Source organism: Babylonia areolata, chromosome 2 (genome assembly GCF_041734735.1).
Source record: "Babylonia areolata isolate BAREFJ2019XMU chromosome 2, ASM4173473v1, whole genome shotgun sequence".
NCBI lineage: Eukaryota > Metazoa > Mollusca > Gastropoda > Neogastropoda > Buccinidae > Babylonia > Babylonia areolata.
Window position 1 is genome coordinate 56094217 of NC_134877.1, and position 15000 is coordinate 56109216.

At 43.0% G+C, this 15000-nt stretch overlaps 1 protein-coding gene across 1 annotated transcript in view; it reads right to left on the minus strand.

Moving 5' to 3' along the window:
* Positions 1-8002: 8002 nt before the first annotated feature.
* The window catches only part of LOC143275396 (uncharacterized), a 95055-nt gene continuing 88057 nt past the window's right edge, over positions 8003-15000 (minus strand). The window contains exons 7-8 of the mRNA XM_076579474.1: positions 14602-14677; positions 8003-11239 (exon numbers count right to left, since the gene is read on the minus strand). Of these exons, the coding sequence (XP_076435589.1) occupies positions 10297-11239; positions 14602-14677 (1019 nt within the window). The 3' untranslated portion in view covers positions 8003-10296. The remainder of the gene's footprint in view (positions 11240-14601; positions 14678-15000) is intronic.

A 15000-nucleotide genomic window follows, 5' to 3' on the forward strand; every position in this document is an offset into this window, starting at 1 on the left:
CAAATCGGTATAAGTAAAACGAATACATTTACGAATAGTTTGTCGAAATATAGGAGAGGCAGACGTAGACATACAAACAGACAGACACAGTCATAGAGATGACAAGCGAAGAGACAAACTGACAGACAGACAGACAGACACACAGACGGACTGACAAATAGTGATACAAAAAGAGAGACAAACACAGAGTAACAGACGAAATTAAATTCCTGCCCATTAAATCACGCAGGTACGCGCGCGCACACACGCACACACACACACACACACACACACACACACACACACACACACACACACACACACTCATACATACAACCATTGCACACATTGCACACTACACACCACCCCTAGATATTTTCATTCGGTATTTTTGTGGTTAACGCCCATAATTTAATCACTTCAGCCTCACTTGTCCCAATTTCTGCCCCACCCAACGACACTTTGAAAACGATAAACAAGCTGGAGAGACAGGGGGCAGGGGGGGGGGGGAAGAGATGGTGGTGGGGGAGGAGAGAGAGAGACTGGATGAGGGAGTAGGAAAGAGGAAGAGAGAAAGAAAGAGGGAGTAGTGGAGGCGGAGAGAAGACGGAAAGGAGGAGAAAGACAGGGCGCAACAGCCGAATGGTTAATGAAAGCGTTGTTGGACTTTTAATCTGAGGATCCCGGGTTCGAATCTTGGTCACGGCGCCTGGTAGGTTAAAGGTGGAGATTTTTTTTTTCCCCCGATCTCCCGGGTCAACAGATGTGCAGAAGAAAAGACACATCGACAGGCAGACCAACATGCACAGAGATGATTGCCTGGATACGTGTTTTACACCGACATTATAGTGACCTAAACGAAGCAATAGCTAAATGCAGGAAAGAATCGGCTCCTGGCCCAGACAAAGTTCGCTACTCGGAAATCAAGGAGCTATCGGAAGAAGACAGAAGCAAACTTTTCAATCAATATCAAAACACTTTCCACAATGGACATGTGCCGGAGGACTGGACACACAGCTTCTTAAAACCCATACCAAAACCAGGAAAGGACCATCGTCAGGTTAGCGGCTACCGGATCCTAACCATGCAAAACATTGCCGGAAAGCTCATGGAACGCATGGTAGCCAGGAAACTTGCAAGGGATCTTGAACACAGGCACATTCTCCCTTCAAATCAAGGTGGTTACAGAACAGGCAAGTCCACATGGAAAAATGCAGCTGCTTTTGCATATGAGGTGTATGAAGGATTTCAAAGAAAAGAAGAAACACTAGCAGTAGCAATCGACCTTGAAGATGCCTACAATAAAGTCCAGTTTGCGCACCTCATGGAGCTGCTACTAAGGTATGGAGTAAGTTTGACACTGACAAGATGGATAGCAGCAGCGCTTCAGGAAAGAACCGTCGTTCTACGCTGGATGTCTGCACCTTCTAAACTATCCATGGGACTGCCACAAGGGTCTCCGTTCTCTCCTGTCCTCTACAATGTCTACACGAAGGGCCTTGCAGACGTAAACAACAATGGAATAGCTCGGGTGCTTACTCTTGCGGATGATGGCCTGGTCTTCAAAACTTCGAAAGATACTCAGGAAAGAACTAAAGCCGTCCAGAAACAACTAAACAATATTGCTCAATGGTGCAAAGACACAGGATCTTCCATAAATCCAGCGAAAGCCCAAACGTTGCTGTGCACCCTCAACAACAGAACCGCGAGCAAATCACCACCACCTGTGTCATTCGACGGGATTCAGATCGAGAAAACTGAATGCCTACGCTACCTAGGAATACACTTCGACAGGATTCTGACCTTCAGAAAACATACGGAAAATACTGTTCTCAAATGCAAAAAGGGCCTTTCAGTCTTAAAAGCAAAGGCAACCAAAGGTATTGAACAACGCCACCTCTTCCTGCTATACCAATCACTCGTCCTCAGTGTGATTGACTACGGACTTGGGCTAACAACACCATCTCAAAGCAACCTCCTAAAATTAGAAAGAGTTCAAAATGAAGCTATGAGACTGATCCTTGGAACAACAAAAGACACGCCCACAGAAACCATGCGATACCTGCTTGACCTTCCTTCAGTGCAGGCCAGAAACAAGTTAGAACAGGTTAAGACCTACTTCAAAGCATTAGCAAACCCTCAAAACCCACTGCATGACGCAGTCAAAGAACCAAAAGGCAGCCGTCTAGGACGAGGAAGATCATGGATGGGGCAATCAGAAGACACAATCCAGCTAGTATGCCGACTACAAGACCTGAAAGAAACAAAAGAATGGGAGAAAAACCCCGAAAACCTCAACCATCTATTCAACACAGCCATTTCACCCACTCAAGGAAGATATTGTCGGGAATGGCCAGAGGGCAAAACTGATGCCGAAGTGAAGCTACTCATAGAAGAAAACAGTAAAGAAGAGGACATCATCATATACACAGATGGCTCAGTCACCAAAGACCAATCCGGTTGGGGATTCACTGCGAAACAAAATAGAAAAACAATTAGGGAAGAGAATGCTGCCTACAAAGTCACAACCTCCAGCCTAACGATGGAAGTTGAAGCTGTGACACATGCCCTCCAGTGGCTATCGTCCATCCATACGCCCGGAAACCAACATGCCATGATTCTAACCGACTCAATGAATCTCATACAGAAAATTGAAAACGGAATGGGAAGCCCAGAGTGGCATAAGGCAATGCGAAACTTTCAGATTAAAAAACACACATGGTCATACTGCCCGGGACATGCAGGTGTTAAGGGAAATGAGCGAGCTGATAGACTTGCTGGTAACGCGACACCAACGAGCGGCCTACATCTAGGAAAATCGGAAATTCTCAGAAAAGTCAAAGAATATCAAAAAGAACAGGTACAAGGCCATCACACCATCGATCGCCTCAAAGAAATAAAAGCAGAGAGAGGGAGCGGCCGTAAGTCTAACATGAAAGGTAGAGCACGATGATTTGCAAATTATACAGATATCGGCATCATTACCAAACCAACATTGCGCAAATTTCTTCAAAACGGAACAGAGTCTCTGTAGGCTTTTCCAAATACAATAGACTGAGCAACACATTAGACGCCACATTCTTGGCATCAGATATTTTTCCCATCCCTCTTGCGGCCAATCAATGGCAGCCTCTGAGCGTGTGTGTATGTGTGTGTTTGTGTGTATGTGTGGGTCTGTGTGTTTGAGTGCGTTTGTGCATGCGCAAGGGTGTAAGTGTACACAAGTGTCAGGAGAGTTCTGTGCACGTACGTATGTGTGTGTGTGTGTGAGGGGGAGGTGGGGGTGCGGGGGTGAGGTGGGGTAGAGGATGAGGTATGTGAGTGTATGCATACCTACAGTGTGGGAGCAACGGGATATTGGAACGTGCGGGTGTGTATATATATATCTTTGTATATATGTGTGTGGGGTTGGGGGTGGGGGATATGGGTGTATGTGTGTGTGCTTGTACAAGTAAGTGTTCATCTGTGTGTGTGTGTGTGTGTGTGTGTGTGTGTGTGTGTGTGTGTGTGCCGTGGAAGCTGCGATACGTAGCCTAGAAATGAGTGTGTGGAGGAGGGGGGTAGAGGAGGTGCAGGGTAATATGGATTTGTCCGAACGCAGTGACGCCTCCTTGAGCTACTGAAACTGAAACTGAAACTATGGTGAGGGAATGAACGAGTTTCCGCAAAGAATTTCTCTTTTCAATTCTCTCTCTCTGTCTCTCTCTCTCTCTCTCTCTCTCTCTCTCTCTCTCTCTCTCTCTCACACATACACACACAGACTTTCGCACGCACGTACTGGCGACGCATGCACGCACACATACACACACGCTCACACACACACACACACACGCACACACACACACACACACACACACACACACACACACACACACACACACACACACACACACACACACACACACACACACACACACACACACCAGAAGAAGAAGACAAAATTATTTATTTGGCCAGGTCGGAAGGAAAACATGTCCATCAACAAAAACGAAACACACACACACACACACACACACACACACACACACACACACACACACACACACACACACACACACACATAAAGCAAACAAAAAACCAATAATAAAAAAAAAAAACGAATGATAGAAAATCCCATACACACTATAAATGACACATTCAATCACAATTCATCATTATTCGTCCACATTACCAACAAAAAAATTTCTTTCTTTTTTTGAACATAGGAAAATAAATAACAAGTTTAAAAGAAACAACAACATACATAATTGCTAACAAACAAAAAAAAAAAAATATATATATATATATATATTGGACACTTTGTATTATAACAATACTGTCAAACGTGAAGCAGGTACAAACAATCATAAGAATGACACTGAAGACGCGAGAAACTGAACCAAATACGTTGCATAAGAACGAGACAGTGGAAACGGCTACAAATCCTGATGACAGCCATGATGATGTTGATGCTGATTATGATCGCTGATGACGATAATAAACATCCCCAAATACTTGTCTGTCTGTCTTTGTCTGTCTGTCTGTCTGTCTGTCTGTCTCTCTTCCCTCTTTAGGGCGAGGGCTGGATGTAAAAAAAAAAATAAAAAAAAATGTTACTTGCTCATCTATTACCCTCGATAATAATTTGTCTTGTCTTTTTGTCTTGTCTTGTCTTGTCTTGTCTTGTCTCTCATCTGTCGCTTACATAAACTGAATTACCCCCAAGCCCCACCCCTCACCCCCCGGCAGTAGAGCTGTAAAACTCTATTTGCCAATAATTGGTTTTTTTTTTTTTTTTTGTTTCTTTGTTTTGTTTTGTTTTTGTTTTTGTTTTTGTTGTTTTTTGACAGTGTCAATGCATCTCTCTACCTGTCTCTTTCTTCTGCCTCTGTCTCTGTCTGTCTAATGTCTGTCTCTGTCTCTCTCTCTCTCTCTCTCTCTCTCCCCCCTTCTCTCCTGCTTTCCTTCCCTCTCCTCAACTCCCTCCAGATCTTAGTTCCCATAACCGGTACATCATGATGTGCATGCTCACGATCTTTCGCGGGAACAAACAGACGCGTGTCGATATCAAAATCAGTGTTGCTGTCATTATTGTCGTTGTCGTTTGCTGCTGCTGCTGCTGCTGTGCTGATGACATCCTGTTGTTACTGTTGTCGACGATGATGGAAACATCCATGTGAGTTTTGATCACATGATTAAAACAGGTAAATGTTGTTATGGTTTGCCAGGCGTTGGTGTTTGGACGTCCGATCCAGTGTTCAGTAATGACTACAAAAATTCCAGGCTCCGTTTTGGCATGGTGTTGTGGGGTTTTTTGGTCCTTGGGGAAAGGAACATCATACTCCGGTTCTCCTCACTCCATCAATGTATGACTGATGTACCGGTCCTTAGGGAAAGGAACATCATACTCCGGTTCTCCTCACTCCATCAATGTATGACTGGTGTACCGGTCCTTAGGGAAAGGAACATCATACTCCGGTTCTCCTCATCCACCCATATATGACTGATGTACCGGTCCTTGGGAAAGGAACATCACACTCCAGTTCTCCTCATCCACTCATGTATGAATGATGTACCTGAATTCGGCTGGGAAAGGCATTAACTCACTCAGTACGGCCAGTCCTCTCTTCTCCTCTACACAGACCCCTCGGATGTCCAGTGGGTGTCTGAATGACCCAACCTTTAGCTTCCGTCGTCAGAATTGTGGTATTCTTTGTCAACATTCACTTCTTCAGTATAAGAGCCTTCCGCTTGCAATATTTTGATGGTAATTGGGGTGAAACGCTGTTAAGGTCGTCTCTTTCGTCGTTCGTATGGAGAGAGTTAAAACGGAGGCAAGAGAGGATTGGATTGTTTGGTCCAGCTTCCTGTCCCGATCCCTTCAGTGACACAGTGGGCTTGAGTTCTCTGCCCAAATGGCCGTACAAGGGCTGTCAGACTTTTACTGTTCAACCTTTCTTTGTGTTTGGTATGAAAGCTAAACCGAATAGTGCAAGGGTATGTAAATATAAGAGAGAGAGAGAGAGAGAGAGAGAGAGAGAGAGAGAGAGAGAGCGGGGGGTAGACAGATAGACAGACAGACAGACAGATAGACAGAGAGGCCGAGAACCCAAAGTCCTTTCAACAACAGCAGTAGCAGCAGCCATTCAAGAAGCGGTCTTCATAAACTCAACGTTGGTCCCAACAACAATAATGTTCATAACAATACTAACAACAACAAGCTATACTGGTGCCTTCCACTGGACTTTCTCCTGGTCGGTTCCAGGAAGTTTCTCCTTCATCCCTGAAGCGTTCAACAAAGTTAGTAGTTCAAGCAAGAAAAAGAAAAAAAAAAGTTAAACAAGTGAAGTGTGAAATGTTGAGGAAGAACTTCTCTTTCTTTTCCTTCTTCTTCCTCTCCTCCTCCTCCTCCTTCTTCTTTTGAATTGTAAGGAATCCCTTCTCATTCTTCTTTTTTCTTCTCCGTGTCTTTCAAAGCACTTGGCACGATAACTGAAATCCAATTAAGATCTGGTTTTCTTTTAAACCGGTTCCCTCTCTCCTTCAGATATTCTATCTTCCAGTGAATCTTTACATGATAATAGCATGTCCACATCCAAAAAGACGGGAACCCCAGACATATTTTTCAAGGCTGTGAAACTGATAATAATATATATCAGAATAGTTTAATAGCATATTTCTTGTGTTCTTGTTGTTGTTGGTGGTGGTGGTGTTTTTGATAAATATTTTATCGTGCTTTTCACCCTGAATTGACCAGCTTGTACGAACAGCTCTTCAGTCCTTCAGCAACATCACCTCAGTGCCAGCACGAAAGTACTTTACTTCCTGACTGCTGCTGACGTGCATGGTCGTCAGTGAATGCCTGTTACCTCACTGAGATACAACACAGTTTACACAGGTCAGGATGTCAGTTACTTTTTTTTCTGTATTGAGCTTTACTCCCCTTAAGGATTGCATTGCAATACTTATTGTTCGGCACAGTCAATTTGCACTGTTGATAAGTGCAGGGAAAATGGTAACTGCACTTCAAAGCCACGTCACTTGCAGGCCAAATGGTAACTGCACTTCAAAGCCACGTCACTTGTAGGAAAAATGTAAATGCACTTCAAAGTCACACAACTTGAAGGAAAAAATGGTAAATGCACTTCAATGTCACGTCACTGTGGTCTCATTTCGTTAAGGGTCAGCGGTCAAAGACGTAAGGATGTGGAAGAGGATGGTGATCTCCTTACAATCAACTTATCATCAGTACCAACTGCATTATCTTTTGCGAAACACCCAGTGCAACATTTACCATTTTGAAGCTGGATTATAACAATGGTCAGTATGCCATGACTACACGAAGAGGAACAAATGGTATTGTCAAACAGATGACTAACAAAATGTAATCAAAAAGAAAACAAACCTTTAACACATTTAGGGCTGCAAACGAATAATCAAGCCGTCACCTCCAGTGACCATTCCTTTACTTGGACCTTTCTTTTTTCCCCCCCTCTTGAGACTGTACTATCTTCTATTCAGCAAAATTGAAATCTTAAACCCCACCAAAAAAAAAAAAAAAAAAAAAAAAAAAGCTCGCACACTCACAAAATATAACACAAAATTATCAATTGTACTTCCAATTCATGCGACACTAGTTTCTCGTTCAGCAGTCAGGGGGTTAAGAGTGCTTCCTGCATTCAGGACAGTGAGAATGGGTGGAGGAACACCAGTCACCCGGGACGGACGGAAGAGTTTCAGTTTCAGTTTCAGTAGCTCAAGGAGGCGTAGTCACTGCGTTCGGACAAATCCATATACGCTACACCACATCTGCCAAGCAGATGCCTGACCAGCAGCGTAACCCAACGCGCTTAGTCAGGCCTTGAGAAAAAAAAAAGAAAAAAAGAAAAAAAAGGGTGAATAAATAATAGATAAATATATAAATAAATAAATAAAACTACTACCACTACTAATAATATGTATCAGGCGCAAAAACTTGATGAAGTCAACTGTAAGCGTACATAAATAAATAAATAAATAAATGAATAATAATTATTAAAAAAAAAAAGAGAGAGAGAGGAAGAGAGAATGATTAATCACTGAGGATGAAATGAAAGAACGAAAGCAAGAAGTTCACCAGTATTGCCCGTGACAAAAGATGAGGAGACAGAAAGACACAGACAGAGACAGAGGCAGAGAGAAGAGAGAGAGAGAGAGAGAGAGAGAGAGAGAGAGAGAGAGAAAAGGAAAACTGGAATGAATCTAAAAAAAAAAAAAGTTAATAAATAAATAGATAAATGATAAACCATACATGTACAAATAAAACGAATTGTGCGCTGTCTGGAACTATTTATTTTTGTTTGCTTAGAAATTAAAGAAACGCATAAACACACAAAAACATGAATACCAATAAAAACACAAATAAAGTATATTTAACAGATTATGCGCTGTATGGAATTGAAACAACAAATGAAAGTTTATTTTTTTTTTTTAAGATATTTTTTAACATAATTAAATGAACTATATAAAAAAAGAAAAAAGAAAAAAAGAACCAACAACAACAACACAGATCAACACGGACAAGCTCCAGCATTCCACACCTAGAGATGAACTTGATTTTGAAAGCAAAAACAAATATGCCATTGAACTAAACAAAAACAAACAAAAAAGAGAAAGACTGAGAAGGACAACACACTCTGTTTTCACACAAGGTAAAATAATTTTTTAAAAAGAGAGCAGATAACAACAACAAAATAATAATAATGACAATAATAATGATAATGATAGTAATGGTAACATCAACAACAGTAATAATAATAATAATAAGAAGAAGAAGAAGAAGAAGAATGATGTAAAGGGAGACGACTAAAAGACAATCCACCAGGGATTAATTTTCTTTCTCGCTGAAGTTATGCCTGAATGCTGAGGACAATGCTCATCCTTACAATCACCCAAAATGAGAACAAAACAGTGTCTGGCACCAGCACTAGGATTGTATAATGGTGTGTGTGTGTGTGTGTGTGTGTTCTATCAAATGTACCTGGAGTGAACACATTCCATGTCAACGTTCAAAGAAAGAAAGAAATCTAAGTCGTTATACACAGTAAATGGTGTTTACATAAAGGGAACCTTTGTTTTTTTTCAACATGGAAACTGGTGAGAAAAATAAACAACAGTTTACTGTAGTACACGATTACACTGTATGATAACAACAAAAATCATGAAAACATACCTTATAAACAATGAAACGCTGTGAGATTTGGTTTTTGAATGGTCATAAATACACGAAAACCATCATATGTGTAGACCCTTCTGGGGAGAAAATCAGTATTTGTTGCAGCAAATAATATATCATAAGTGTGACACAATAAGTAACTGCACTTGAGTCATTGTACAGAATGCGAAAGGGCCACAACTACGCTGAACTGAAGATGGAAGATGCAGGCAGACAGACGGCTCATAGATGGGAAAGGTGGAATGGATGATAGAGAAATCGAAACAATCTTTCATATAAAAAATTGTTACATAACGCTCAGATAGTGGTCGAAATCAGTGGATGGATGAAACTGAAACAACACAAGTAAAAAAAAACCAAAAACAACAAAACAAATGTTACTAAATGCTTAGGTAATATAGTGATTGACGTTATGTCTTGTTTTGACAATTTCTTTTTCCATTTGTTGCTGAAACTTCTAAGTTTGTTTTCAGCAGTCTTCTTTTTATGACAAACCGAATGAGATTTGTTTTGCAAGATACATATGTATTTAAGAAATGTAATGACGATGACTATGGATCTCTCTCTCTCTCTATATATATATATATATAGTCACGTATCTGAAAAACCTTTTGTGGAGAATGACATGCAAGCAGAGTTAACAATGTATTGCTCCGAGCATTATGCTCGTGAATCTTATTAACGATTAATAACGAATGAGCATGTGCGTCCACACTCACCCCCCAAGCACACACACACACACACACACACTTCTTTAACTTAAACAAAAGTGTAAAACCAAGCATTCAAACGAAAACGAAAAGCATACAGAGAAACATTCAATTTTACTGAAACTGTACAAACAGACTTTTTTTTTTTTTTGTTCCTTTCTCACCCTCTCCAAACTTACATTCCAATAGCTACACAATATATACAAATCATATTATTATAACTCCATGACTCCGAACGTCTTGATTGTTCCAGACAATAGTAATGCACTTACTTGGATTCACATTTATTTGTAGCAGTTTTACGTAACAAAATTGCAGAAACATACAGTAAGTAAGTTACAGAGACAGATAGATACAAAGAGAGAGAGAGAGAGAGGAGATGGTTGACACAATGTGATACACACACCAACAAGTTCACGACACCCCTTCACTCTGTTCCTTGGCAGCAGTCACCCCATTCTTCGCCTCTTTTTTGCGGTTCAGAGTCGACACAAGGGTCGCAACTCTTCCCTCCTGCAGAGGATACAAGCGCTTGGAGGGGTAATCAGTTTTCCCCCTTGTATCCACGGAAGATTTGTCCACGTTGGCGATGAACTTGGCCGCTAGCGGGGCCACGGCGGTGTTGTCCCCCGCCGACGATTTGGTCTGTGAGCTACCGACATCAGCACTGTCCACCACGTGTACGTAAACAGGAGACCCGCCAACAGTAGTTTGAGGACTTCCTCCTCCACCTCTCCCTCCTCCTCCTCCTCCTCTCCCGCCTTTTTTACCCCCAGTGGAAAACGGCCCCCCCGACGCGGAATTCATCTTCGACCCACTGTACCTCGGCAAGGTATTGTTTTTCACGGCAGCAGCAGCAGGAAGGGGAGGGTTATTATGTTTCGACACCACCCCTACCCCCACCCCCACCCCGGCGGCGCCGCTGTTGTTGGCAGCGGCCGCGAAAGAGGAGGAGGAGCAGGGAAGAGGGTTGACGTCTTCATACAACGAGGACGCCCCTCCGGTGCTGGAAACGGACGGTCGCTTCGTTCGGAACCGGAAATGGAACCGTTTCCCACCGCGGGCTTTGTCGTCGCCGTCCGCCACGTCCTCCACTTCAGCGTAAGCTGGGGAGGCGGGCGTCACCTGCGGGGGTTGGTCCGGGGGCCTTGCGTCGGCGACGTCACTGTAGGCCTGCACGCGGGGGCGGGGTCTGGGGGCGGGTCCAGGTGGGGGTGGGCCGCTCTGTGAGTGGTGGCGGTGGTGGTGGTGGAGGTGGTGGTCATCGTCGTCGCCCAGGTAGGTGTGGCTGAGGGTCTGACAGGTGCTGGGGACGGCGTACACGTGTTCTATCAGCTCCACCTTGGGCCGCCGCCGTCTGTTGTCAATCAGTCGACGGCCCGGAAAGGGAAATGAAACGAAGCAAGAGTAGAATCATCATAGATTTAGAACAAAACAGAATATAATGATAATGATGATAATAATGAGAAGAAGAAGAAGAAGATGAAGAAGAATGTCAAAATGACAAAACTAAATAAACTGAAATAAAAAGAAATGAAATGAAAACAAAATGTAACTGTGGCGTGTTGGTTTTAAAACGAAGCTGACTACTACTACCACTAGTACTACTACTACTACTTCGACGACAACTACTATTAGGGAGGAGTAGGAGGAGGAGAAGGGGAAGGAGAAGAAGAAATGAAAGAAGAGAGGCAAGGCCTTCAAGACTCACTTGTGATATACTTTTTTTTTTTAAATCCAAGCTTTTTATGTATTGAGTATAATTTCAAAATGTAATGTTTAAGATGAGAAAGATCAGTTTAAAGCAAATTAAGTCCCCTAGCATTAATTACAGAGTAATTTCCCTTTTTTTTACTATCTGCACCAAAACGTTTGCAAAATAAATAAAACTTCCATGCTTAGCAAAACAAGTTCCTGTTTGAACAAAACATGATAATAACGACTGCTCTTGTTGTTGGGTCAGAATATCAGATCAAAGTGCCAAGTTTAGAGAATACAAAAAATATAAATATAACAGTAAATGCAGTTTGCATATAATTAGGCTTCATTTTTTGTGTGTGCCCATCCCAGAGGTGCAATATTGTTTTAAACAAGATGACTGGAAAGAACTGAATTTTTCCTATTTTTATGCCTAATTTGGTGTCAACTGGCAAAGAAAATGTCAATGTTAAAGTTTACCACGGACACACACACACGGACACACAGACACACACACAGACACACACACACACACACACACACACACACACAAACACACACAGAGACAACCGAACACCGGGTTAAAACATAGACTCACTTTGTTTACACAAGTGAGTCAAAAATGAAATGAGAACGAAACGGGACAATGAGTAGAGTATCAATTTAAGAAGAAAGCAGAGTAAAGAAAGAAAAAAAAAAAAAAAAGACAAAGAAACGAAAGAAAACAAAGCGCGGGATGTTGACTGAAGTAGAAAGAAAAATCGCCTTTTTAAAAAAAAATAATGAAATACAATGAGAGAAAATGAAATTGTATTTGTATTTCTTTTTGTCACAACAGATTTCTCTGTGTGAAATTCGGGCTGCTCTCCCTAGGGAGAGCGCGTCGCTACACTTCAGCGCCACCCATTTTTTGTGTATTTTTTTTCCTGCGTGCAGTTTTATTTGTTTTTCTTATCGAAGTGGATTTTTCTACAGAATTTTGCCAGGAACAACCCTTTTATTGCCGCGGGTTCTTTTACTTGCGCTAAGAGCATGCTGCACACGGGACCTCGGTTTATCGCCTCATCTGAATGACTAGCGTCCAGACCACCACTCAAGGTCTAGTGGAGGGGGAGAAAATATCAGTGGCTGAGCCGATGCAGACACACTGATGTGCACACGCATGCTGCACACGGGACCTCGGTTTATCGTCTCATCCGAATGACTAAATAAGAAGAATGTATGAACAAAAATGAAGATTTAAAAAAAAAAATATAGATAATGAAATAAAATGAGATAAAATGAAATCAAAGAAAAGGAAATAAGAATGAAATAAGAGTAGGAGTAGAGTATAGATTTTTGAATAAACTAAACTAAATGCTAATGAAGTATAAAATGAGACAAAATTGAAAAAAAAATTAAAAAAAAAAAAAAAAAAATTTAATAATTAAAAAAAAACCGAACTCGTATCGCCTCGTCTCGTCTCGCTGTCTTGTCTCGTCTTGTCATGTCTCATCTCCCGTCCTTGTCTCGTCTTGTCATGTCTCATCTCCCGTCCTTGTCTTGTCATGTCTCATCTCCCGTCCTTGTCTCGTCTTGTCATGTCTCATCTCCCGTCCTTGTCTTGTCATGTCTCATCTCCCGTCCTTGTCTCGTCTTGTCATGTCTCATCTCCCGTCCTTGTCTTGTCTTGTCTTGTCTCCCGTCCTTGTCTCGTCTTGTCATGTCTCATCTCCCGTCCTTGTCTCGTCTTGTCATGTCTCATCTCCCGTCCTTGTCTCGTCTTGTCTTGTCTCATCTCCCGTCCTTGTCTCGTCTTGTCTTGTCTCATCTGTCCTCCTTGTCTTGTCTTGTCCTGACTTTTCTCATCTAGTTGCTTCGTCTCGGTTCGTCTTGTCTTTCTTGTCTTGTCCTGTCTCGGTTCCACTCGTCTTGTCTTGTCTTGTCTTGTCTCGTCTCCACTCGTTGTCCCGTCTAATCTCGTCTTGTCTTGTCTTGTCCTGTCCTGTCCTGTCTCCTCTCGTTCTCTTGTCTTGTCTTGTCCTGTCTCCTCTCGTTCTCTTGTCTTGTCTTGTCCTGTCCTGTCTCCTCTCGTTCTCTTGTCTTGTCTTGTCTTGTCCTGTCTCCTCTCGTTCTCTTGTCTTGTCTTGTCTTGTCCTGTCTCCTCTCGTTCTCTTGTCTTGTCCTGTCCTGTCTCCTCTCGTTCTCTTGTCTTGTCCTGTCCTGTCCTGTCCTGTCTCCTCTCGTTCTCTTGTCTTGTCTTGTCCTGTCCTGTCTCCTCTCGTTCTCTTGTCTTGTCTTCTCCTGTCCTGTCCTGTCTCCTCTCGTTCTCTTGTCTTGTCTTGTCTTGTCCTGTCCTGTCTCCTCTCGTTCTCTTGTCTTGTCTTGTCCTGTCCTGTTCTGTCTCCTCTCGTTCTCTTGACTTGTCTTGTCTTGTCTTGTCCTGTCCTGTCTCCTCTCGTTCTCTTGTCTTGTCCTGTCCTGTCCTGTCTCCTCTCGTTCTCTTGTCTTGTCCTGTCCTGTCCTGTCTCCTCTCGTTCTCTTGTCTTGCCCTGTCCTGTCCTGTCTCCTCTCGTTCTCTTGTCTTGTCTTGTCCTGTCTCGGTTCGACTCGTCTTGTCTTGTCTTGTCTCGTCTCCACTCACTGTCTCGTCTAATCTCGTGCTGTCCTGTCCTGTCTCGTTTCGTTCTGTCTTGTCTCGTCTCATTGTCTTGTCTTATCCTGTCTTGTCTTGTCTCATCCCCTGTTGTTGTCTTGTCTTGTCTTGCCTTGTCTTGTCTTGTCTGTCTCATCTAGCTGTCTCGTCTCGTCTAGTTGTCTCGTTTCGTCTCGTCTAGTTGTCTCGTCTCGTTTTGTCTTGTTTTGTCGTTCTCTTGTCTTTTCGCCTCTCGTTTTCTAGTTGTCTTGTTCTTCTGTCTCGTCTCGCCACGTCTCGTTGTCTCGTCTCGCCACGTCTCGTTGTCTCGTCTCGTCTCGTCTGATCTGATCTTGTCCTGTCTTGAAGGAGCACGGGACCCTGCAGTGAAAGGAAAGGAAACTGACCTGAGGCAGACGACGATGAGAACCACGCTCAGGACAAGGGCGATGAACCCGATGACACACACCAGGATGATGAGCACTGCACGACAACAGCAATGTCACAACACATTGATTCAGATCCGGCTTTGGGGCGGTCGGTGGGGGGGTGTATAGTATAGTACGTTGTCGGGTGTTTGGTCGGTAGGTCACATTGAAGAAGAAGAAGATAAGGATGAGTGTGTGTGTGTGAGATGGAGAGAGAGAGAGAGAGGGGGGGGGGGTGCGGGGAGTCGATTCATAAAGAGATGAGAGGGGAGTGACGAGAGAGGGAGACGGGGAGAGAGAGAGAGAAGGTAGGAAAATAGAGAGAGAGCAGGAGAGAGAGAGAGAGAGGGGTCGATTCATGAAGAGATGAGAGGGGAA